At 41.2% G+C, this 26,822-nt stretch overlaps 1 protein-coding gene across 1 annotated transcript in view; it reads left to right on the top strand.

Annotated features, from left to right (window-relative positions):
* The first annotated feature begins 1,382 nt into the window (after positions 1-1,382).
* The window catches only part of GRAMD1C (GRAM domain containing 1C), a 46,690-nt gene continuing 21,250 nt past the window's right edge, over positions 1,383-26,822 (top strand). The window contains exons 1-8 of the mRNA XM_088534372.1: positions 1,383-1,707; positions 2,211-2,386; positions 3,103-3,261; positions 4,284-4,412; positions 18,000-18,084; positions 21,017-21,120; positions 22,496-22,591; positions 23,791-23,871. Coding sequence (XP_088390498.1) covers positions 1,383-1,707; positions 2,211-2,386; positions 3,103-3,261; positions 4,284-4,412; positions 18,000-18,084; positions 21,017-21,120; positions 22,496-22,591; positions 23,791-23,871 — 1,155 coding nt within the window. The remainder of the gene's footprint in view (positions 1,708-2,210; positions 2,387-3,102; positions 3,262-4,283; positions 4,413-17,999; positions 18,085-21,016; positions 21,121-22,495; positions 22,592-23,790; positions 23,872-26,822) is intronic.

The following is a 26,822-nucleotide window of genomic DNA, read 5'->3' on the forward strand; positions in this document are numbered from 1 at the left end:
CCCTCTGTACACCTAAAACATATCCCCCAAGCTGATTTTTTTTCCAGCAAAGAACAAATTCCAATTAACTAAAAATTGATTACTTGAAATTCATTATAAGTAAAGGTTGTCTATGCCACCCAGGAGAAGGGCAAAACAGCTGAAACTGACCTTTGGGTAAATCAAATTGTACTTTACTCCATTCCACATCCACCTAAACACAAATACAGCACATTTCTGCAAGACGGGCATGCATATTACTACTTTTCTTAGTACTTACAAGTGAAAAAAGACCAAAAATAAAAAGAAACAAAAAAAACCCTAGAAAATCTCACTATGAAGAAAACTGTCATAATGCTATTGCTGTACGGCTTTCTCAAATACTCTGTTCATTCATTTGGTGATTTGCGTCTTTATGTGTGGATGCTCCATACTAACTATTTCAAGAAATTGCACATCTGGCTTCCAGAAATCTGCTGACCAGGAGACATCGAGAGAGACGACACATTCTCTGGACAACCAGCTGTTGCTCTGGCTTTGATGTGGTGACATCTGTATCAGAGACAGTAGGATGGGCCAGAGGGGAGGACGGCTAAAGAACCTAAAAGGCAAATATTTCTTCCCTGTTTTAAATGGGTCAAAAGAGTGGGAATATCCAGGATTTCCAGGAAGGGATCACTCAGAAATAAAGTGTGTATGAAGAAGGGTTTGGGGAAGAGCAGAGGAGCACAGCAGTTCAGCACAGAGTTGAAAGGTGGATTATGAGGCTTTTCTGGAGGAAATACTTAAGAGAATTAAGAAAGAAATAAGTTAGAGGAGTCAACAACAATCACCTTTTTGAGGACTGAATAATCAATAAAACCAAAGGCATTTGGCAGATCAAGCGAACTGAGGAGGGTTTAGTCACTGGCCATGTCTGGATATCAGAGCAGATAACATGGGGAATTGGTTCAAAGGAATTGAAAACAGCATTTGGTTTAAACTCCAAGTGTTTGGTGCAGTCCTAAAAAGTCCTTAGAGTGTGTCCTGATGGACATGCTGCAGTCACTCCTGCCATTGCTGGTTATATTCCTTTCATCCTATAATGATAATTCTTTTGTGAATCCTCCATTAAAAAAGACATGCCAGCAAAATGGTTGGGCCGTCCAGCCTCTAACCCAGGCAATAATTAAGGCAGTTTTTGCAGTCATCATTTGAACATAGAGCTTCTCACACTTGGATAATTCAGGGTGATTAAGAGTGAAACTCAATTCTGGGACACAAAGAGAAGTAATCTTGTCCCCCTGAGTGTTGTCGAGAAAAACTTGAAAAAAAATTAGTTTCAGGGTTCCAAATCAAGAAAGCAAGTAACAAAACAAAAAGAAAAAATAAAATATGCCTTCTTTTTAACACCTTTTGGTAAAATGCAAAGACTTGGGGTCAACATCATTATAAGTATGCTGTCTGCGCCCAGGGCTGCCAGGGGACCTGAGTCACGGGGCCAAGTGCTTCCTGTGCAGGAAGGGTCGGTGGAGACAGAAACTAACAGCTCGTCTAAGGACAGCCGCCACACTCATTGGGAAGACCAGTGCTGCCATGATGTTGGCACTGTGCAGGGAGCAGAAGGGATGGATGTGGACAATGGCAGGACCTGGAGCCAGGTAGCCAGAGGGGAGCAGCACAAAACAGCGGCGGGTGCAGGGGGACCAAAGCGTCTCTTTGGGGGCGGCAAACAGCCACCTGGCATGGGTGAGGGGCAGCCGAGTGGGTGCAGGGGGTGTGTTTGGGAGCCTGACATGAAGGGACAGGCCAGAACTGAGGGGATGGCAGGACTGGGGTGATGTGTGAGGCTAGGCCGCAGGAGGGGAAGCACCACAAAATGGTGTCTGGCACAGGAGGACTGAGGCGCCTCCGTGGGCCTATGGCACCTACGACTCGAGGGCACAAAGGTGCCAGCCATCAGCGTTTCAGCTGGGTCCGCTGATGGGTCGCAGGGCAATTCGTCACAGCCAACTTGACCTCCTACATGCAAAATCTGGGGCGTTCGCACCTTCGACGGAAATCACCTGGGGCTGCTCAGCAGCTCTGCAGAGGACAGCGCGGGTTTCTGACAGGAGCTCCATGAGGTGGAGATGGCTGAAATCCTGTCTTCCTCCCTCCTTCCCCTATGTGTTGCCGGGGTCATGCAGAGCAGTGCATGCAAGGGCGGAGCAGTAAACGCCGAGTCCCTGGCCCTTCTTGCACATGCTTAGGAAACGCAGGCACACGATGGGCTGGCAACGCGGCGTTTAACCCTCAGAGGCTCCCCTCCCCGAGAAGCAGCTTTGCTCGGCAGGAGCGCCAAGAAAACGCCGCTCACGTCTGGCTCTCCCTGAACGCTCGCACTCGCAGCGTCCTCCCCGGCGTGTCCTCTAGGTGGCCCTCCGCAGTAGCGTTTAAAACGCATTTTCCGTTTAACCCTGAACCTCACTGCTAGACCGATGGATTACATAATAACTTGAGATTAAAAAGGAAATCTTGTTACCCCCCCCCGCCATATTTGTTGAGGACTTTTAACTCAAAACTGGCTCCTTAAGAGCCTTAAAAAAAAAAGCCTATGATTAACTCCTTTTGCACGGCTGAAGCTGAGTTTTAGTTATTATTTTTATTGATTTCTTTTTATTTAAACAGGGTTGTGGGCGAGAAGAGCAAGAGAGGAAAGTTGCGGGGCTCTCCTGGCCTTCCCGCTGCGGGGAGGCAGAGCGGCCGTTTCCCTCCCCCCGCCCCGAGCCTCCCCGCGGCCAGGAGTTTTCCCCTCACACTTTCCAAGCTTTCCCTCAACTTTGCCACTTTCCCACCAACTCTGCCGCTTTGGGAAAGCCGCGGGAGGGGCGAGGGGGGCCTTTCCCGGGCTGCGAGGGGAGATAAGAGGCGTCGCGGTCCCCCCCGCCCCGGCCTTTCCCGGCCCCCCGCGGGCCGCCCGGCGGGCACACAACGTCTCTCCGCGCCTCTCCTCCGCCCCGCCGGCCTCGCCTCGGGCCGGCGACCCACGCCCCTGTGGCCCGGCCGGCGCCTGCCCCTTTAAATGGCGGCCGCGGCCCCGCCGGGTGCCCCGCGGCGGCAGTTGGCGGGTGCTGTGCCGCCTGCGCCCCCCTCCATGGTAAGTGCAGCCGCCCGCGTGCTCCGGCCTCGGCGCTCCCGCGGCCCCCTCGCCTGCCCCCGACCCTCCTCTTCCTCCTCCTGCCGCCGCGGCGGCTCCATGCCCCGGCCGCCGGCCCCGCCGCCGTGCTGCCCCTTGGCCGAGGCGGCCGGCGGGCTGCGCAGGTAGGTGGGAGCGGGATCCTGCCCCTGCGGGCCGGGCAGGGGCCGAAGCGAGTCCACCCCGTCCCCTCCGCACAGCGCCTCTGTGTCTGGAAGCTTCTGCGGCCGCGGGGCTGGCCGCTTGGCCCGGAGGCGGCTGCGGGGGCGCTGGCGGGGGGCCTGGGCAGCCCCTCGCGGGGAGCCGGCTCGGCAGGGCCGAGCTCGCAGCGCCCGCATGGTGTGGGGGGTAGAGGTGAAGGTAGAGCTGCTCAACACCCGTGTTCAAGCCTGTGTGTCTGTGCGGGGAGCACGTCCCGGAAACGGTGGTGTCTGCTCTGCTCATCGGCCCCTCAGCCAACCTGCACCCAAGTTTTGAGCCCCTCCGAACCAGGGGCTCCCTTTTGCATCCCTGACTAGCACGTCAGGTAGTGCAGGCCGTGTTGGCTGTCGGTCAGGGGCCTGGGGGGCGGTTTGCCTCCGTTTGCTGGCTGACTTGGGGCAAATGTGGCTCCCTTTCCATAGCTCAGTTTCCCATCATGAAGCAGGAGTGATGTGCCATATGATGAAAATTTACAACTTATCAACAGAAAGCACTATGGAGAAGGGTTTTTATAGCAACAAGTGTTAACAGAATGGGTATCTGTTTTAATAAAATAAAACTTCGATTGATATAAATACTATATATAATATCATGTGTCAGTTTTCTGGCAGGTGTGAGGTGCTTAGTTTTTGAAAGGTCCCTCAGATTATGGAGCTGCTCTGCATGTTGTAAGCCGATGTCTTTTGTTAACAGGGGTTTTAAAGGGCTATGCAGTTTCAGCATGTAAGTCGATCTGCTGCTGTGGAAATAATATAATGTAAATAATATATATATAAAATATACTTTAAAACTTGGTGAAAAGGCCATCAGTTTCCATGGCATTCACCTTGGTAAGTCCAGCACTTGAGGTTTTCATCCAGCCTATGGTAAATGAATTAACTGTTGTCTTATTTCAGCACCTTTCCTCTCTGCTGTTGGATTACGTACCTTGCCTGTTTGTTCACAGGAAGTTCATGAAGTGGATCATGGTGGTGTTAGCCAGCTACCTACAGATTCAGAGGAGACTCTTGGTTTGTGCACAGAGAAAATGCAAGTTCCTGCTCAGTATAGCTGGAGTGCTGACTGGAGCTTTTGGGTAATGTGTCTCATCTTCTAATTTCTTGGTGGTCATTTTGGGAGGGGAGGTGGGAGGAGCTGTGTATAGATGTGTACTAGCTTTGCATCCATAGTTCTCAAGTTACTTTATAATAATTAATTAATAAAGCCTTCCCTGCCCATGTTGTGTGGTAGATAAATTATCGTTATCGCTTTACTGAGGTGTAAGATGAGACTCAGAGGGATGAAGTTCTGTACCTGAGGTCATGTATCAAGTTAGTGGTTTAGGTACCCATTCCTGTTTTCCAGTTCCTTGGCTCATTAGGTAGCCCATCCAATATATCTTTAGGTCTTTAGGAAGTCACTGTTGGTGATTTTTTTTTTTTTTTTTCCCTCCTCAAAAGTAAGTAAAAATAGGATTTGGGATTCGAAAGAGCAGGAGGAAAGGGTCTTGGTCTGCTCTTCTCTGGGATGTTGTCCCAGGCACAGTGTAGAGTATAATAACAGCAAGCACTGTTGTCTTGAATTTTCTCCTCCTGTTTTTTGACCTTTGCTTTGCCATGAAAAAAGATAAATGTGTGTATGAGTGTAGGCTAGGGTGTGTTTTTTTTACTGTTAGTTTAGTGGATGGGTTGTTGCTATTAGACAGGAGCTGGGGTCACATGTGCATACAGTCAGAGACAGGGTAACACCTGATTTTGCAATAGGTTTAGGTTCTGCTCGTCAGTGTTTTGTCAAAACGACTCATTCTGCATCCTGTGTCTTGCTTCAGTCTGTGCACAGGAATGTCATCTAGACTACTATACTATCCTCATCTCTTTGAGTTTACCAGAGTATGTTTGCTGTGCTTAGCAGGTGAAAGATCAAGTCATATACTAAGTACTTTGGCAAAGGTTATAGGGAACCGGTGGCAAATCTGAGAAGAAGCTATGAAATCATATTTTCCAACTCCATATTTGTAAACTGAGCTTCTAAGTGTGTTTTTTTTTTTTTTTTGGCCTGTCCTGTTCAAGCTAAGTGTATGTTTTAATGATCAGAGTTAATTATCAGATTTTGCATCTCAGATCATCACATCAGTTCTCCCAGGAGGTGCGTGTACTTTTAAACTGAACAATATAGTAACTTGAAGTTAATAAAGGGAAAGGTGGAATATATCTTAGTGGTAGATCTTACAGTTAGGTTAGTAGGGAGTATGTGGATCATTCAGTATTTCTCCAGTGCTCCTGCAATACCAAGGACTCTATGTCCAGCTGTTCTGCCTGTGCCTAGCTGCCTCTGCGCCCTGGAAGCGATGGCAAAACAGCTTGCACAGATATAGTAACTGTCAGCTATGTTCTTGTTAGAGGCCAAACCAGACTGTGTAAACTGATGTCCCCTCAAAGGTACATCTACATCAAAGGTACATTAATGCAGATGACAGTTCATGTTTGGATGTTGGGGTCAGTTTGTTGAGACAGGCAGTCTGCCAAGCTTACAAAGGAAAGGCTGGGTTTTGCTATCTGAAATAAAGTTAGTGGGGTGAAATGTATGCAGGATGTAGCTGTGCTATTGACTTCTTAATTTTAGGGTTGAGATGCATGCCTAAGATTAGGATTTTCTTTGGGTAGAACTTCCTACGCATATACAGTTCAGCATATTGTGCGTGTCTCTGCTTTCCGGGAAGATGCCTGCCTGCAACTTCTAGAGGGACTAGGATTCTTTGCTGCTGTGAAGATTACTATGAAAATGTAAGGTGTTATCTAGTGTGGTTTAGAATTTACCTTCTGCTTATGACTTGTACTTCGACAACCTCAGTATTTGTTTATAGTTCATGTTTATCTAGCTCTGTAAATATGACCTTGTACTTAAAGGAACTGTGTAAACACTCACCTTTTGTGAGATACTGCTGTGGCTTGTCAGGTACTAACGGTACCGCTTTTGTCATTGATTGGTCTTAACCTCCATTGATCTATTTCTGTGCTTTTATTCATAGGGAGCTGTGGTAGGGAGGCATTCACTTTCTTAGCCAGGAGGGGACTGGGTGTAGCAGTAGCAAGAGGCAGGGTGTCACAAGAGTAGAGGCAAAAAAAAAAAAAAAAAAAAAAAAAAAAACTCCTTGAACCTTCTAATTGAAGTGTTATGTTAGTGGTATTTTTCTCTGCTCTTCTAGACAGAAAATCTGTTTTAATAACTTACATGGCTGATAAGCAGCTGCTGAATATATAAACAAATCATTAAAATTTCCTAAATACTGAGTCATAACAAATGTATAGGTGATAGAACAAGCTGCTTTCCGTGTTATTACGTAAAGCATGTGTCATTAACATTTTACTAGGGATGATCTTACTGTCCCGTGGTAGGTATGGTTTAGAGTGTTCCTGTAGCAGGTATGGATTTGTTCTGCTCATGGCTGCTTTTAAGTCAGTTTAACTGAGGAATTGCTACAGCACCAACACTAGCCTGAGGTCTCCTCTGAACGTTGGTTTTGCTGCCTGGGCTTTGAGAGGCTGCTTGTGTCAGAATGTTCTTGGCTTGCTCCGAGAACTCATTTATTCTAAGAAAGTACTCTGGAGTGCTAAGCAAGCTTCTCTGATGGTGGAAGCTTAGTGTGGATGATAGAGCCTGACTGGTTTGACTTCAATTTTTCAGATTTGAGTGGGAGTAGGCAGTTGTGCCATGCCTCTGAAAGCCAGGCCAAGTATCAGGAATGCTCAGTAAGTGCTGGAAGAGTGTACGATTAGCAGCAAACTTGGATTGGGAGCCTCTGGGATATAAACTCTTTACTGACTATGGTGAGTGTGAAGGGAAACGCAGCAAAAAACAGAAGGAAGAAAAAATTGGTTCAGATTTTTCCTGTCTCTGAAATGGTTTTACTTTTGACAGCTTTATTAAAGCATTTTGAGAGTGAATAGATGTTATTTCCTGGTGTAAGCAAGTTCTAAATTGGCAGTACTAATTGCGCTTGCACGGTTTGGTAGTGCTTGCAGTGTTTCTTTGAATATGTCCTTTTCATAAGTGTCCTAGAAGGTATTGATTTGGGGATATTTAAGTTTTATTTGGAAGTCTTTTCACTGGGCAAAGCTAGACTTTTATAACCTCAACGGAAGGTGGAAGAAGCTCTCTTGCAAACCTATCCTTGGAGCTTTTTCCTCTTCACTGGAACCAGAAAAGCTTCTACCTACTTTTCATTAAATGGCTCTGGTTTTGGCATCTGCAAATAGAAATGAAGAAAATCGAAGATGCGGTCAACTTAACAGTTACATTTAGAAGCTATATTTCAAGATTTTCATTTTTTTTTTTTTAAATCCTTCTTACAGTCTTCATTCTGTAATGTAATTAATATCCTTGGAAGAAGAAACCTATGGAAAGCTTAGCTGAAACTTCTTACAAAGGGTAAGATAAAGGCATTTGAGGAAGCTAATGAAAAGGATTCTTTCATCAAAAGTGAGGACATTCTGTCTGGAATCTGAGGTTTTCTTTTCATTTTGAGGCAAAGAAGGTTATTGTATGCTGACAGTAGAAACCATGTCCCTTGGCAAACAAGCCAAGAACAAGCAAGGTTTTACAAGATTGGAAAGTGACTTTGAAAGATGACAAAAATGTGGACCTGACTTATACAAGAAAGGGCTAATCTGTGGTAGCATCTGAGAATATTAGGAATATGATAAACAGATAACTCAAACCCACAGCTATATACACATTACAGTGTAGAAGACAACTTAATGCAGCCCAGATATAAGTTGCTTTGGGGCACAGGAGTGAGCATTAGATAATTGTATCTAGAGGTGTTTAAATGATCCTTCCACCTTTTTCTGAGGACATGTTTGCTCTGGGAATGTGGGTTATTGGACTTGTTAAATTCCTTTTTTTGAAGGCTGGTATTTAAGATTCTCTGTGTTTCTTTGTCTTATATATTATGTACTTGATATCTTTTTTCTGAAAAAACATCCTCCCCCTGCCCCCCACTTCCAAACTTAGTGTGCAAAAAACTCTGTGTGTGTGTATATGGTATTGTGTTCTTTTCTTCTTTCTTTTGCTTAATTATTATTGCTGTACTTACAGTGCTGGCATTTTGATTAGCTGAAATTGCTAGGCTCTTTTTGCCTTGTGGTGACATGAGTCACATAAAAGCATTTTTTTTTTTTTTTTTAAGGATGAGAAAAGACAAGTTGTATGAGACTAATCCTTGAACGTAGCATATTAAGTGTGTGCTTTTTTGTCGTTGGGTTTTTTGTTTGTTTGTTTTTTTCCTTCTCTCTATCACTTATTTTCATGCTGCAAATATCTACTGCTGTTGATGTAGCTTCTAACTGAGCAGTGGGGCAGATCTGACTGCCATCAACCTTTAGTTTACTGCAAAGTGGTGAAAAAGATACCTCAACAGTAGAGGATGCATTTGTTCAGTGGTACAACTAATAAAACAATTAGGACAGAAAAACATCCAGGAGGCTAGATGATTTGAGACATGTGTGTGTGGTTTTTTTTTTTTTTCTTTTTTTTTTTTTTTTTTTTTAATGGCAATCTCTCTAGTTGAGGCTATATGACTTTTAATGCTGATGGCTACTCTGGAGCATGTATGTTGTCTCATCCTGTGTAGCAGATGGCTCTGCACTAATTAAGTGATGTCAAGATTTCTTCGTGATATCAGCAGTATTTTAAAAATTACATTGCATAAGTAGGATTTTTTTTAGGTAGGCTTTCCTATTGAAGCTTCTTGTGGAACTAAGTATTGGTTGCCATAGATGAATATGGCAAACCACATAGTTTCAATATGTAAAAGCTTTAACTTTGCTACTGTTCTCAGATGGGGTGTTTGTCTCTGCAACCCTTCTTTTCCCTCTTCCTGCCCTCCCCACCTCTCCAAAAAAAGAAAACTTAAGGAAAGGATCAGTTAAGTCATTCAGGTCTTCTGCTTGCTTGTACAACTTTTCAGCTTCCTTTTTTTCCTGCTGCTCATATGTACTAGGACTCAAGGTGTTGTCCCTTGTTTAGAGTGAGTGAAGATGCATGATTATAAACTGTGCTGTATATGTAGCTTTGTAGTTGTCCCTTTGCATTACCTTTTTTACATAAAATTGAAGAAAACTTAAGTATATATTATCTTTGAGAGTGGTTGAGTCAAATCTGGTAGCAGTTTTTAATGTAGAAATGACCAAGAGTAGAATTCGGATTTGGTTTCTAAAGTAGAAAAGGAACAAGTCAAATGAGATTTGAAAATAAAACTAATTTGGGGGCATTTGCCTGGTAAGTCTTATTTTTCTGTGTAACTTTAAACATAGTAGGGCTACTCATAGGCTTAATGAAATAAGATACTGGTATATCTTATACCAGTACTGTTCATGTAGTCAGCTTCAGTCACTATTAACTGCTTACCTACTGATCTAGTTTGTTTTATACACTTCTACAAGGATTTTTCAAAATATATTGTGCATCACTCTTGACCAACAATCTGCCAATAGACTTCTTGTCGCTTCCCATCGTATGTTCTTCCATATTTAGGGATTGCTACTGAAAGCTTAAATACAGGTCAGATATGCCAGAGACCAGCTCTGGTGAAGTAAGGAAGGACCGTGCAGCTGAGGTATGTGGCATGTGTGTGGAGTGTGTTTTGGGGGGGTTTGTGCATTTTTGTGTGTGTGTATATTTGGCTACTTTGGTACTAAGTAAGCTTATTAAGAATTTCTTACAGGTGAAGAAAGCCAGGAGTTCAGAAAGATATTTTACAGTTACTTTATTATGCTAGATTTTTCCCTGAAAAACATCAGGAACATCAGATAGATCAAGTAAATTTAAGGACAAGCAATTTTTTTTTCCCTTTACTTACACAGTCTGAAGTGAAAGATCAGCTGAAGGAACAGATGTCCTTAACAAGTAACATTTCCTAATTGTTCCACGCTTATGGCATAGGAAGAATTAGGAGTCATGAAACTGCAGTTCAGAAAGGAATCTCTCGTATTTGTTTTCCTAACAGAAATAATCCTGACTGAACTCTTAATTGGTCTTGCATCATATTAGTTAGTGCACTTAGTGGTTGAAAACCTGGACAATGTAATTACAGGTTTAGAGTTGAATTGTAGAGCAGATAGTCTGAGTTAAAAGAAGCTATGACTAGTTTACGCTAGGAAGGTGAAAGGCTCTTTTCAATTACTATTTCAAAGCTGTGTTACAGAGTAACTTCAGAGCTTATGTTACAGAGTTACAGAGTAACTTCAGAGCTTATGTAATCCGCCTGGTTTATCCATATTTTAGAACTTGATAATAATGGAATCATTATGGTTGGAAAAGATCTTCAAGATCATCAAGTGCAACCATAAGCCTTTCAACACCACGCCCATTAAACCATGTCCCTATGTGCCTCATCTACAATATCATGTTTCTTTACATTTTTATGCAATAATGTGTTTTTTTAAGGATTAATTAAATGCCGAATCTTTGAAATTGGGCAGGTAGCTTGAGATTCAGAAATTCTTCCTGAAGTCAAGAGTGCTTAATGCCTCATGATTCTTGTACTAATATATTTTGGAGAGACAATATGAAGCATGGACTCTGACAGAGTCACCATGTGCATAACTTTTCTACCTGGTTCACAGAATTTGATTGCCACCTATGGATGAATGGTGTTGTTGAAGAGGTTGTGCAAATCTGAGGTAGTCCCATAATAGCTATATTTGAAACTGAAATTTTCAGCCTTAATTGGCTCAAGGTTTTGGGCTCAAGTGTTTAATCAGCTGAAGGTAGTTATTATCTTATAAAGCGGAAATGCCACTAAGTCACTCAAGCCTCATGGCACTTCTGATGCTGGTCTGAGTCATAGTGGTACCCAGGCTTTGGTAGGTGTGTTTCTGAGATTACTTTGGATAGGCCAGTCTTTCTGACAAAAATATTTACTAGCAACTTTTCTATGTACATGTGCCTCCCAAGATCTTTGTGTCCTTTTTAAAAGCACACTGAGATTTGTTGTGATGTATCCCAGCTTTGCTTTAGGAAGGTAGATGGGTTGTTTTTCTGGTGCAACCAGTTCCTGCTGTTTACATATATAGCTGATCTTGACAAAAGAAATGTGAGCCATTTAAAATGTCACCGCCCAGGTAAGTGCCTGTAGACATCTCAGTAGTAGTGAATAGCTGTGACTGGCAAAATAGCTACAGACTAAGTAAAATAGTTGCATTCAAGTATCTTTTCAGGTATTCAGAATCAAATGTGATGATGTAAGTGGTGAAAAATGCCTTTTTTTTTTTTTTTTCTTTTCACTTCTTAGCACCACCCTGTTGAGGAAGCTAGGAGAGGGATTTCTCTTCTCTATTGAGTCATTAGCTGTATCTTCAGCCAAGTGCCTGAGGGGATCTGCTGTTGTGGAGGAGCTTGGGCTTTGAGTGAGCAAAGTGGCTGATGCAGTGTGGAGACACCTGCCTTTTCTTCTGCAGCTTTGAAATCTTGTTGTGTGTGTTGTAGTAACTTCTGGGGACAATCCTGCAGCTGGGGTGGCATTGGTGGTGCTGTGCAGGGAAGAGCATAATTTCTCCCCACCAGAGAAAGTGGCCTGTGCTCTGTGCTGGATGGTGGTCATGTGCAGCCTGCTCTTTTCCTGATAGTTTTCCATGCCTCCTGCCATGCAAAATGGAGGTCAGAGCTGAGGCTTCACTTAATTATCCACAAACTACAGGGGAGAACCTGATGGAAAGCAGATTAGGGCCTGCTCTGAGGTAGCTGAAATGCGCTCTTCCTTGGAGTCTTGTGTGCAGCAGCTGCTGGGGCTGCACTCTTCAGAGCCTTCAGGGATGCAGGGAGGAGGAGCACTGGGGCTGGAGTGCTCCTTTCAGAGCTGGGGTTTCCGTGGTGATACTTTCCTCTGCTGTCCCTCTTGAGAATTTCAGGAACCTGGTGACCCGTGCTAAGTTTAGTTGGCCTCCCAATATCTCTCTAGTTGAGAGTTCTTTTTCAGTAAGAGCTAAGCAACTGCACATACACCTCTGCTTCCAGTTTTTTCACGCTTTCCTTCTTTGACCGCTCAGTGCAGTGTTTATGTGCTTGTTTTGCAAACTAGCGTTTTTATTTTATTTTATTTTTTTTTTCTTGCCTGTCTTCCAAGTTGGCCTGCAAGCTGAGGCTGGCAGGATGCTAGTGAGCTCTGCTGGATCGTGTCCAACTTCAGCTCTAAACAAGTGGGTGAAAGGGGGGGAATTGTGGAGACTGTCCAAATGCTGGCTGGGAATTTGTGTGGATTGAAACAGACTGTAGCCAGCTAGAAGAGGTATGTGTGTCGGGTATATGTCTTCTATCTTTATATTAGTTTCTGCCTCAATCTGTTTTATTTCTGAAACGGAGCATATGCTTTGCTCCTCACTGTACATGTCAAATTTGAGACTTTATTTCCAAGTAAGTGTTGTTAGGGAAGTACATTGGTTTCACCATTTATAAATGGCTTAGAACACTTCCTTGTAAAAAAGAAAATGCAAGATATTGCAAAGCAGTTGCTCAGCATGAGTGAGGAATATTTTAAAGCTTTTCTTTTCTTTTTCTTTTTCTTTTTTTTTTTTTTTTTTTTGGTCAAGGAGGAAATCTATAATGCTTCAAAGGACCAGAGGCTTAGGAAAAAAAAAAAGGCATTCTCAGCTGTAACCTGTCCCCAGCAGGCTTAGTTTTTTTGTATGTTTAATGTGTATTTTCTCCTGTGTTCACAAGATGCAGTATTGAATAGGCTCTATTCCCCCTGGGTAGAGCATACTTGTGATAACTGTGTCCTGAGCTGTCATCTGGTAATGTACAGTTTAATTGCACTTCCATTAAGTGATGAATAGAGCCCCATGAGTTAAATATAGACCTGGTTGAAACAGCTTCAGCTGAATGCTGTTTCATTGAAATGTGATGACTTGTGAAATTGAACCAATTCTAGTGGGTTTTTGAAGAAAGTTGGGAAGGTCCTCATATGTTCCAAATAGAAAAGTGGGAAGAATTTTGTCTCGAATCTTTTTAAGATTCGTTTGGTTGGTTGGTTTTTCCCCTCTTTTAATTAAAGAATGAAAAAAATCTTAAATTTCTTAGTAATTTTGTGACTTAATGTTCACAAGGTGAAAGATATGACAATAATTCTTTGGATAACTTTTAAAACCTTTTTGAGCTTCCCTTCTGCTTGGAAAAGAAGCCAATTTTAAAAAATACTTCACAAAAATGAACACTTCGTTCTGTGTCTAATTATAAAATCTTTTCTACTTATATAAGTTAGCAACATAGACATGATTCGATTCAACTCCTTGCTCAAGAAGGGTAAGTCAGAGCGGGTTGCCAAGGTCTGTGTCCATTCAGCTTTTGGCTCTCTCCAAGGACAGAAAATCTACAACCTGTGTGGGGAACTTGTGCCAGGGTTTGGCCACCCCAGCAGTGAGAAAGTGTTCTTGATTGTTCAGGTGGATTTTCTCTGTTTTAATTTGTGCCTGTTTCCTTTTGTCCTGTTTCTGGGTGCTACTGATCTCCAACTGGACTTTGTGCTGCTGACTGTCTGCAGCAGCTTGTACAAGGCCAGGCCTAGTTCTGCAGCTTTCAGCTCAAGAAGCACACTGAAAAATAGGAGGAGGTTCAAAAAGCCATGAGAATCAGTCTGAAAAAAATCTTTCTGTGAATACACTTGAGGAGCTTCATCCTGACTCGGAGAAGGAATGGGATAGCTTCCTCACAGTATGGAGAGGGGGGAAAAAAGTAATAAGCTGATTATGACTAATCTATTCAATGATGTAGTCTCTTTATCTAGGCTGAAGAAACAACTGCAACAACTTTTCTCTGATTAAAAAGGTTGACAGAGTTGAATTGCTTTACAGGTACTCTCACCATCTCAATGCAGGTAACATGGGAGTTGCTCTGGCATTTATAGATAAGTCTGTTTCGAAGAATGTGAAGCCTTAAGTTTGCTTGCTTTATTTTGCTAAATGAGACTTGGAGTCAAGTCTGTTAATCTAGCTGTCTTCATAGGTTTTAGACTTATTAAAAGTAGGTTGTTGGTTTTTTTTTTTTTTTTTTTTTTTTTTTTTTTTTTTGTATCTCCTTTCCCCAAGAATGCTTATGATGTGCAACAGTCTTTAAATCAATGACAGTTGAGTTATGGTGCTCTTGATCATATCACTGTACCTGTTCTCAGTTGTTTGTATTCATACCTGTGTGTCAAAAATACAGAATGGAAATTGTCACATAGCGTCTCTTTCCTTAAAAGGAAAGAGAAACACTAACAAAACAATTTAAAATTGTTATGGTGATTAGCAAATTTAAAATGTGCACACTTCTGCAGAGGTTGATTGACTATTTGCATGCTTAGTTATATGGGCAATCAGATAATTCTTCAAATGATTAGCATTTTTCTGCTGTGCTCTTGGGAGAAGACGTAGTGTAATTTGAGCTGTTTAGTGAGGGGTGGAGAGAAGAATTATCTGTGGCATCATTGCTTTGAATGCTTTGGAGATATAAATATGGAAGGAAGCTGCTATTTTGTTGCTGTTGTTTTTGAACAACATTGTACAAATAACTCCTTAATAGTGTTTTCTTTTGGAACCTTCATCTAGGTGGAATTAGGTGCATTTTTAAACAAGCCAGCACCACCTCCTGGTTCAGGTCTTACATCAGTATCGGGTCTTTCTGGGGCTCTTCTCCTTATGCTGTTTTGTCTGTAGGCTGTTGGTGTATTTTATGGCCTCAGATAAATAATGCTGTTGATTGGGCTGAGTAGTTTTCTTTGATTAAATATAGTATATCCCTAAATGGCTGAGACAGTCCTCAGGCAAAGCATTTGCATGATGATGTATAATTAAACTTGGAAATGTGTGTGTGTCCAAAATGAATTGCTGTCTTCATCTCCTGAACTCCCCACAGCACAGCCTAATTTGTCTTCCTTTCAGTATCTGGTGGTGGTGGTGGTTGTTTGTGGGTGTCTTTTTTTTGTGTGTGTGTGTGTAACCAGAAGGTGGCAACCTGTCTGCCACAGCTTGAATATTGTAATGGTGATAGGAGAGATACAGTATTCATAGAAATTGAAGCATCTCTTTTTCTTCATTTTAAGGGAGTTGATAATGTCACTAGTGTTGAAATTCTCTGTTGTTTCCCAAATCATTAAGAAATCAGTCAATCATTAAGAAATCAGTCAATCATTAAGCCACATACTGAGTGCATAAAATATCTAAGTAAGCTAGTTTTCAGATGAAATAAGCAGAAGATGAGCTTGAAAAGCTCATGTATATATATGTGTGGGTGTATATATATATATACATCTTTTTGCCCTGTTGATCAGATAAGGATTCAGAGCAGGCTCTTCAGAATGGGCCTAAGAGCTCAGTGGACAGTTAGTAAAGGGTTTCTCCTTGTCTGTTTTTCACTTATTTAACATAGTGCTTTTATAGAGCAGCAAGGGATTCTCAGGCAAGTTAGAGAAAACAGTTTTTTTTGCTCCAGAGAAACTCCAGTTCTAAGTAGAACTTAAGGTCCCTTGAGATTTCATTCTTGGAGCTGCTGAACTGGTGGAGTCAGCATTAATATAAATGTGTCTGTAATAATGTAGTGTTACTGGTCTTCCCTTTCCAATTCCTTTTGTTTTTTAACAACAAAAATACTTAACTTTTGTATAGCTCTTATCTCCGAAGTGCAGCCTGTTCTGACAAAGGATATGCTTCTCCTTGAAAGTGTAGCTGCTTAAATCAGACCTGCAGATAGTAAAAGAAAGTTCACATTGCCTGTCTGGCACTTAAATCAGGTTGCTTGCTGTTCCCTCCTTCTCTTTCCTCCCCCTCATTTTAAAAACCTTCATTTTCTTTAAAGTGAAGCATTCCCTGGGTGTCTCTTTCAGATGATCAGTCGAAAGCGTCTGTTTCATGGTAGAATGTGACAAGACTGAGAAATCATGGCCAGTCTGTTTTAATAGAGCACATGTTCTACAAGAATGTAGTTTTCATAATCTTGGAATTGGCTGAAATATATCTGGAAGCACAAGCTAACAGGATGCGTCTTAGCAGATTGCCCCATTGGCTGCCCCTAAAACCCAATCCCTCTCCTCAGAAGGGGAGGGAAAGACCTATTCTTTTCTGTTTTCCCTGTCACCTCTTGGATTTTGACCCCTAAAATATTGGTAGCCAGCAAGCATGAAGTCACCAGCAATCAGGCATGGAAACTTTCTTATTTAGGGTAAAATAAGGTAACATTTACAAACTTGTCAGGGAGACTTGGTCCTCACATGTATTTATATTTAAATACCTGATCTCCAAATAGTACTCTTTGCTCTTGTAGCTAAAGAGCTCATGTCTTAAAGGTAGGTAGACCCCTGAACACTTTCCTCTCCACACATGTGACCTATGAAATCTTGAGCCATGGCAAGCAGGAACATTTGGTGTGGAAAGTGGCAAAGTCAGTTGTGGGAACCCTGATGAGGGAATGACGCTACTGGGACTAGCTTGTTGAAAGAAATTCAATTTATTAAAAGAAATTCAGGCTACAGGCGAATCTGGCATTGTACTAGTTTTGAAAACATCCTACCTACAGAGATGATGACCAACTTGCATATCACAGTAGTCAATTCAAACTTGATTCTTCTAGTAAAGATGCTGGAACACCAGCAAGTTTGAGTGGTTCTTCTGCCTCCTTCCTTATTTTTTCTGCCCCACACTAAATAGCCATTGTGCTTATGCTACAAAATGCATGTGATGAGCACCTTTTTGTTCCAAAACTTGATACTCAAGGAGAGAAGCAGGCACATACTTTTGAAGTCTTTAAAAAGGTCATTTAAAAAGTCCATTCTCAAATGGAAGCTTTCAAAACCTTGGTTTGGGGAACACTTGAAGATGACTTTTTTTTCTGCTTTAGTTGTGGCCTGGCTGAGTCATTTAGTGGCATTCCTAACTAAGCGGTGTGTAGGTAGCTGATCCTTTTTAGAAGGCAAAAATGCTACCTTGTTGTTATTTCACTTGATTGGGAGCAGGAACATTTGTTTATAAGAATAAGCATCTAATGTCCACCAAGACTTAATTTCTCTGCTGTGAGCTTAACATAACTTTAGTTTTAAGTGAGTTCTAGAAAGTGATGCCTTTAGATGTGGAGTGAAACAGAACAGCTAAGAAAACTGAGAGGTGATGGTGGTGGTGCTGGTTTTGATCAGAGGAAGAGATTTATCCTGTTTCTCCTGGTCTTACAGCAAGTGTTGGGGGAGGGAGAAGAAATCTACTGGGTAGTAAGACTCCTGAAATGTTCCTCCAGTTTGAAAATGCTGTTCTAGCTTGCATCTGGCTGGTGACTGTGTGATGATAACTTGGTCTACTCTGGCACCTTCTGTGCTGTGCTGGTGCTGCCTTTTTATTGAACCTGTGCTGGAAGAGAAGCTTAGCCCTGCAAGAGGCTGGCCTGTCCCTTTGCATCATATACCTGTAATGCCTCTTAGTGGGCATCTGGCCTGCTTGAAGGAAGAGTTTGGGCCCTACTATCCTAAATACTGGAAACACAATGCTACAAAGGGAAGCATAAAGTTGGTTACAAATGTATTTCTTTACCACCTATCCTTTTTCCATTCTTCTGATAAACCTTCATCAAGATTTAAAAAAAAAAAAAAAAAAAAAGTCTAGTGTAAAGACAATTGATGGATGAAAATAAGTCTTTTTGCTCAACCTTTTGTAATTCTCCATTTCAGCTCTCAAGTTCTACTTATAAGTACAGGAGTGAGGAATTCAAGAGACAGTTCTCTCATCTGCCAGAGTCGGAGAGACTTGTAGTAGGTAAGATATAATCAAACCAAATTACTGATGTCTCTAAATGATCGAATGTGTTGTGACTTTCTTGAGTGTAGATTTCTTGTTGTTTATTGGCTATTTATTTATTACTATTGATTAATGGCAAATTCTAGGCATAGCTGAGACCTCCATATTCTTCCTGTCTCTGCACAAGCATCAGTGAACACCAAGCCTGGACTTCTCTCTTGTACTGCCTACTCTGTTTCCCCGATCATTCTGGGGTCTGAGAATTGAAGGAGAGGACACAGAATCCTCCAGTTCAGCTGGATGGGGCGGTCAAGTCTGTTAAGATTACAAGGTCACTTTTTTCTTATGCATTTTAGTGGGTGACAAAGCCTGTCTTAACAGACAACTAAGAGGCGTGAGACACTCACAAACTGGAAAGAAAGCCACACTGCAAGGGTTCAGTTTAGAGCGCATGCTGAGCATATAAACTCAGAATTACCTGCACTGGCAGGAATCTGCTCTGCAAGTGTGAGAAGAGCAGAGAATTAAATCCACGAGTTCTGGATTTGTATTAGGCTCTTTTCAGCATGGACAACCATTTTGTTGCATCATGTAGCATTGTTGCTTTGCATTCATTTTATGTCCTATGAGTGCTTAAAGAGTCCTTCCTTTTACCTTTAAAGTCAAATGTTAGTATTTAAATTTAAAGTTAAATTGCTTTTTACAGTTAAATTCTTCTATCCTTCTTTAGCCTCAGAAGGAAACAGTTATTTTATCCTTTGAGATGTCTTCTGCTTCTTAAAAATACTTGAATTCAGTGCTAAAGTAAAACAGAATAAAAGGATATTACTTCAAAGGTTCAGTTTTACCTTGTGCAGAGTTCATGTAGAAAGCAATGGAACATTTTGTGAAGCATAGTTTCAATGAGAAGGCTGCCTGCTCCTTTGACAAAAGATTTGCTGTGATTAGTCCATCAATAATGTAGCACCTGCTCTTGTCAGGAGCAAAGTCATTACTTTATGTAACTACTTTTTAACCTCAAAAAGTAGTATTTCTTGGAAGGACTGTTGTGTGCACCCAGTGAAGAGCTGTTTCATTGCTTGATGCAGAAAAACTTATCATGGGTTTTACAAAGCTCAAAGAAGCAATTACTTTCAGGCATTTATAAACAGATTTGTAACTGCTGCAGTTTTTAACTTAGCTATTTAAAAGACAAGTCTTTCAATTGTCTGCCACAGTGTAATTCCTTTGTTAAATAATTTAGATTCTCAAAATGTGAGTTTAAAGGAATGCCATTAAATTTAACTTGTCTGAAAATGTTGCTTACAAGCAGCATCTAGGTTGTTGGAGCTGAAAACTTGGAAGGAGAAATGCTGTTCTCTTCCAGTGCGTTCCTACATTTCTGTGTACGTGTAAGGTACTTGAGTTGCTCATCACTTGCCCTACACTCCAAGGGAAATCCTTATATTCTAGCTGTGAGAGAAGATGGCTGCTTCCTTTTTGTGTTGTTACTCCTTCTTCCTTTTGCACATACTAGTGCAAAAGTAACTCCCAGAAGCAAGGTAGTCAGTAAATACTAGGCAATGACTTTAGGCCTGTGGAAAAAACTGCTAAACACTGGAGGCAAATAGAAGTTTTTGAGGTATTGCTTAAATTCCTTAACCTCAAACTTCTTTCATATAACCCTTCCTGCCCCTAGCTGTTTTGTTCTCTGACTTTTCTTAACTTTTTAGAATATAAGCTTATTGGTTTGGGTTTCTTTCAGCTTATGCAATTCTGCTTGCTGCAGCTGCATCTTCAAGGGCTTGTATGGATGCCTCATGCTTGTTGCAAGAAACAAAATTTTCTCTTGAGTATTTGAGGGGAAATCCAAGACATTTCTTAATCCTATCAAATCTTCTCCAGATAGTGATTCACCAAAAAGTCAGGATGACTGGGGCCTTCTGAACTTTTTCCAACTTTAGCTTGTATGTGCAAAATCAGTGTTATAATGACAGATAATAACGGAGGAAAACAGTTTTCAGAAGTAACAAAGGCTTCCACTGATTTCAGTTTTAGGTGCATCTTTTCATTTAGGATGTTCATGATACCTTATACAGCAAATGCCTAGAGTGTAACCATCTTATGCTAGTGCCTCTAAATGGGGCCCATTTTCTTAACTTTATAGCATAGCCAAGGGGAGCATTGACATGATTTTTTTTCTCTTTCTTCTTCTCTTGAAGCCTTGGCTTAGTGCTGAGTACTTTGAAACTCCTTTCAATTGAATCTCCAAGCCCTAAATTACCTAAGTTCTCTCAAAGATCTTTTAAAGTACAGTCAAGTCCTCTTTTTTTTTTTTTTTTTGTCTTAGTTAGTAGGTATCTGATAGTGAGTAATTGCCTTTTAGATGAAATCATTTCCTAGTAGGAATATTTTGGCCAGAGGCAATATCATAACAAAACTTAGAGCCAACTTCTGAAAATATCCCCTGCCTGAAGAATTGGATTGTTTTGAGCTGCCTTTTGTGTCTGTCTTTGTAGATAAATTTAGCTGGTGATGCGCTTTTAGTGGCAAATAAATGCTTACTGTAGTGATGACCTGCTTTTATGCAGGAGTTAACAGTATAATCTGATATAGTATAAAATGTTGTTTACTTACTGCTTTGAAGTTTAACTTGTGAATGCTTTTCATATGTACTCCTCATCTTGCCTGTCACATCCCTGAAAGCACAGGGTAAAGCACAGGGGTTGGGCTGTGGGATACTGTTCTCCAGCAGCCTCTTCTGCTGACCCTGGTTTTAGGGTATGCTGAGAAGTGATCTGTATGCAACGCAATGCAGACGTGCCCTTGCAGACTTTGGAAGAATGAAGCAAATCCATGGGCTTTTTTGCCTCTTCAACACTTGCACACCTCTATCTCATTCTAAATTAATGTGTTTGGGTCTACTGAGCTGCAAAAAGTGAGTAAATGTGTTCTTGTTCCCTGTATGCAGATTATGCCTGTGCGCTCCAGAAGGATATCTTGCTGCAAGGACGCTTGTATCTCTCGGAAAACTGGCTCTGTTTCCACAGCAACATTTTCCGATGGGAGACCACAGTAAGATTTCTTAAAATCCTCACGTGAATCCCATGTTGCCTTTTTCCTAGAATATCAGGCTTTAAGATTTGGATGAGGAGCTTTTATCCTGTCAATCTCTTGCTGATAACTTTGAGCTGAAGAGAAGAAAGAGGCCCTAAGTAGAAGTGCAGATTTATTGCCTCATAAGTGAAGGCATTTGTGTGCTACAAGAAGCCTGCTACAAGAAGCCTGCTCAGTTATTTGGCATAGGAAGCAGTTTAGGAATTATGCTTTCCCCATGTGTGCTGAAGTTGATCTTTTCCATTCTCATTCTCAGTTTGCCTCAACTCCATGCTAAGAAAAGGTTTCTCTATGAAGGGGCTTAACATGTGATGTCCTTCAGTTAGGCTGGGGGTATGATGCACTACAGTGTTGCTCAAAAACTTTGATGTTAAACCTTTGTTTAGTCTCATGTATAAATGCCAGCATCTCAGGATAGCTAAGGAGAATCTGAATTATCTTTGATGCAAGTGCTTGTACTGTGACCTCTAGTTTGTGAGGCTACAAACTAGATGTTTGTGACACATTGGCCTCTATTCCTGTCAAATTGGAGTGAGTTAAATTTTTTCTTTCAAGCAGTTACTGTGTTTGCAGTAGAAATAACATAAATCAGTGAATAATAAAAGACTAGATGGCCTGGAATTGATAGAGAAGTGGCAAAATGTTCTGCAGACGTCAGAGCGCTTGTATCTTAAAATAATCCAAGTTCTGCTCTGTGTGATCTGAAGTACACAGGATAGACAACAAGTAGCTCCTGTATTCTCAGGACAGCACAGGTGTGAAAATACTTAACTGAAAGCCAAGCTTAGCTTTATCGGAGATAAAAGATTTGGTTGAAAAATCTCCCCTTGTTAACTGTAGACTTAACATATGGAAGGGAGGGAAAAGGAAAACTCCTTTTGAAGTCACAGCCTTGTATATTTAAGCTGTTAAGTCTGCCCCACGTCTCCAAAATGCCATGCATCCTAGTAACTTACTCCTCCTTGCTTGCCAGAGTTGCATAGTGGTATCTGAGCTGATGAGCTACAGTGGCAGAGTCAGGTTTGGGGACCACCTGCAGCAGGCTGTGCTAATGTGAATAGAAAGTAATGAAATTTTTCTATGAAAAAAGAGGAAATAAATCCAGTTGTGTTAATATGGGTGTAACTTCTACTTTTGTGTACTTGTTGTTAACAGCTGGACAAAGCCATTACCCATGTGACCCCAGCTGTATTTTTATCTCAGTGCTTTGCGTTTAGTCTGTGGTTTCTTTTGCATGTTCAATGCCTTTAGAGATTTTCAGACAATTATTGACAATGGCAATTATTTCAGACAGTGGCAATTATTTTTAATGCCTTATTAAATCTGTTCTTAGATTTCTATTGCCTTGAAGGATATCACTTTCATGACAAAGGAAAAGACCGCTCGGCTCATTCCAAATGCCATACAGATAGCAACGAAAGGAGAGAAGGTGAAAAAACTGTATTTAAACACTTTTCTTTTAAGTGGTTATTTCCAGTATAGAGCTCTTATTGTGGTTTTTAATTTCTGCAAGTAACTATTTCCATGTCAAATCTTTCAGTGTGGTTAGGACTGGAAGACAGACTTGGTAGTTTGATCTCTGCACCTATTGGCCTCACAGTTCAGCCACAGCTTCATTACAGAATTCTCAGGCGCAAAGTAGGGGAGCCTGTCTCACTGATACCGGATTTGTACCCTGAATTTTTAATGTATTTGTGTGATGTGTGTTTGTGGATTTGGGGGGTGGTTTGTAGGGGTTTTCAGTGACTTTCCTTTCGGGGTTTGTTTTTTTTATCACTGGATTTAAAATCCTCTTGCAAGCAAGAACTGCTGAGAACAAAAGAACTGTCATTCTGTGAGTTTCAAATCAGAGAAATCTACTCATAACACACAGCTCTGTTGGAACTGTAGGTTATTTGGGGCTGTATATGATTTTTTTTTTAAGGAATTATTAAGAATAATACCTTTAAAATGATTATTCTTGGCTGGATAAGAAGAACAATTTCCAGGGTGAATCTGTGGCTGTTCCATGCTGGTTTCTGCTGTTTCAGAATTGGCTGTTTCTTCCAATATTTCTTCTCAATTACTAACTTCCATTATTAAGATAACCCTCTTTCTCTGCTCAAACTTCAGAGTAAGAGATTTTAATACCACAAGTGAGGTATTTAATTTGTTATCCTATTTTAATGATTAGTTGTTTTCATGTGAAAAGATTGGTAAAAGGAATATAGGGAGGAAGGATGGGAAAGCTTCTGGCTTGTAAGAATTAGGCTCATGCATCTTCTCAATTGGTTCAACCTCCCACTTGGAATTAAGAGAAAGATTAGACTGGTTGTTTAGTTGGAGGGGAAGCCTTTGCTTGTTTTAAAGGTACAAAAGATTGCAGTTTGCCCCAAAAAGCAAATATGCCCTTATATAATGTGTGGATACTGGCAAACTATCTCTTGTAAGCTTCAAACAACTATGAGAAGTTGTGCGTCATGCTTTTGAAAGTATTAGAAATGAGCCCAGGTTTGAGTGAGAGGAGCAAGCCATTGCTGACATAACCATATGGTATTTGGAATACAAGGAAGCATTCTGATTTTCTTCAGCAAATTCCTGCAGGTGAGCCGTTTGTGGTTTTTTTTTTTCTTTTGTCTTTTTCTGCAGTTTTTCTTCACATCATTCAGTGCAAGAGACAGAAGCTACCTCAGCATCTTTCGCTTATGGCAGAATGTGTTGTTGGATAAGGTAAGCCTGCAAGTGCTGGTACCCATGGCTAGTTAAACAGCAAAAGGATCTTTCTAGTGTGCGGAGATGTAGCTTTGGATGATAAAAGACTTTGTTTAAGAAATAAAGTTTTCCCTTCTTATGCAGAATTCTAACCTGGTGTTCTTCCAGCTCCTTGTACTTGAAATCCCAGATAAACTATTTCCACTTTTCCCTTTTTGCACTGCCATCTGCAGCTTTGCTCTTGTTGGAGCACTTCTTCATTGAAGATGACTGAGCAGGTTGCATGCTTCTCCTAGGTACCAACTTAAGCATATATAACTGAATTGCATACATTTGCTTCATACATTATGAAGCATACATTTGTTTTGTATTACTTATGGCTAATTTGTGACCAGATAAGCAAAAGGCACCTTCTTGAATAAGTTAGCTGAACCTTTTCCAACCCACTCATTACAACTCTCCTGGCCTTGAATAAACACAACAAAGGCAGGCTCAACTATATGGAAGTGTATTTTGCCAGCTTCTGCTAGTTAGCTTGATTTATATTGCCATTCGTGGCACTTAAGCTAATCTTCTTTCCAAAAACATAATGATACTTTTGGTGCAAAGCAACACTCTAAATAGGTGGGTGTGTGTTTTTTTTTTTTTTTTTTTTTTTTTGGTAAACCAATTTCTTCCTGGTTATGGTTTTTGTTTTAATTTTTCAATGCAGTTGCAAATGAATGCTGAAGTAATCCTTGTATAACTGCACTACAATAGTCCCCAAAGGCTTAAAGCTGTTGCGAAACTTGTATATAGTTCCTACACACTTTTTTTGGTTAGATGAATTTTAAGGCAGCCTACAGGAACTCTTTTTGTGAAAACTCAGGCTGAAAATTGAGGAAAGCACCAATTAAGACAAATTTTATGTCCCTTTCCTTTGAAATTCTTATCCTCAAATTAATGGTAACATTGTGACCATCTCGTCACATAGTGACTTGTCATCTTTCGACTTGCATGTGTGACTAGCACTAATGCTTTGCCAAAGTTAGGAATGATAGTTATCCTACTGATTTGCTTGATGCATTTTGGGGGTGGGGTGCTGGGCGTGAATATATGAACATTCAGGTGTACAAACCTATCCATAGGTCTACAAGAGAGGCAATAAAGTTCTGTGCTCTTTTGGATTGAGTTTTTCACTGCCTTTCTACTCTTTGCTGGTAAAAGGAGTGTCAGTTGCAGCAGTGCTGACTTATGCCCCCTGAGGTAAATAGTACCAAGCCTCAGATCTAAATCCTGCCGCTTGGTGATTGTTTGTACTTCAAATTGACGTATAGTCCTAGGGTCATTTTCAGTCACTGGCTTTGGCCTCTTCAACACACTTCCTGGACAGGAGTTCTGTGTTACATGGTCATGCCTCTGAAAAGTGGCCTGGCTGCTTTAATGCTGAGCTCTCACCAAAGACCCCTTCAGATCTTTGGTAGAGTCAACATGCCCTTTCTCAGATCTCCATCTTGTGGCCATTCTGCCTTGTACCTATATCATGTGTTCCAGGCAGTTGAAGAAATAGGCATCTGTAAGGTCGGTCTGTCTTTTAAAAAGTCATTTGCTGTTTACGCTGCAAGAGAAGCAATAAATAGCTACATACTACTCCCTCTTCACTTACTTGGACCCTCAAGACCCTTATCTATCCCTCTCCAACAAGTTTGAGTTATTGTCCTGGTAGGATCTCTAGTGCCTTTAGCTGACTTGCAGTTCTCTAGCTCTTGGTTTCTTCAAATCCTGTTCAGAGGGCAGCATTTGCATTTGATGCCCTTCTCCTTTGGTCCCTCAAGGAATCTGTGGATACCCTTCTCTTAAGACAGTCTTCCTTAGGTTTTCTCTTTTTAAATGCTTGTTCAAAGACTTGTTTCTCTTGAGGGGAAAAAAAAATCCACAATCCACTTTTTATTTGTTCCTATGGCAAAATGTGTTTCATGGAGTCTTCTAGACTGTTTATTTGCAACTGTTTTTAAATGCTCCTGTTCAAAAGGAAAGCATCATGGAAAATGAGGAGTCATTAACATAGGTCCTGAAGAGACGTGACACCAGCCCTGATAACAGATAGCTGCTTCCACATCTATTCAGGCTTTCAGTAGTATAGTAGTTCATCAACCAAAATTTGTGTTTTGCAACAGGCTCTCCAAACTAGTAAAGCAATTTTACTAACGGCTTTTATGAAAAATAACAGCAGTGACTCTTATATGTTATTTCCTTGAAGTCTACAGGTGTCAAATATCCCTCCAGTTTAAGGGGAAGGAGTTAATTAAAATCTAATTAGGCAAGTCATTTAAATCCCAAACAAATACAGTGTTCTTTCTTTCTAACGGAACAAGATCTTAACTTGATCAGTATCGATTCCCTTGAGTCCTCTTCCTTAGAGCTGGATTTATGTTCCCGTTGTCTTGTGGTTTGGTGGGTAGAGATTTGCACTGGTCCCCAGAGACACGGCAGCAGGTAAGTGCAGAGGTGTGAAAGGGGGCAGAAATTTGGATGAACTGGGGCCTCTTGAAATGAAGGTAAAAAAGCAGCAACTGCTGTGCCTGTCAGCTTCTGTGGCAAGGCAGTGAAAAAGGGTCATTTATTGCACACTTACGTGTATCTTGCCTGTCAGGAGTATTTTGTATAGTATTGCTTTATTCTGTGCCACCACTCTAAACAGCATGAAATGAAAATACTGGTGTCTTAACTGCTATCTCAAAAGACAAGAACATGTTCCAGCTGAGCGGGGCGGGGGGGGGGGGAAATCCAGCATATGCTGTCATCTTGAGAGGGCGATGTAATTCTGGTTCAGAGAGGGTCTTCAGACTTCAGAACCTCTCAAGCTTCTCTGCTCATGAATACAAATCTGACCCATGCAATACTTTTAAGCTGCTTTGCCTCCCAGTCTTGTCTATGCTGGTACACCAAGGCAAGTCTGGTTTGATGCTGGCTGCGCCTGTCGATGACTG

This window comes from Tinamus guttatus, unplaced genomic scaffold (genome assembly GCF_059628265.1).
Source record: "Tinamus guttatus ecotype Peru unplaced genomic scaffold, ASM5962826v1 Tinamus_guttatus_pri_ptg000035l, whole genome shotgun sequence".
NCBI classification, from domain to species: domain Eukaryota; kingdom Metazoa; phylum Chordata; class Aves; order Tinamiformes; family Tinamidae; genus Tinamus; species Tinamus guttatus.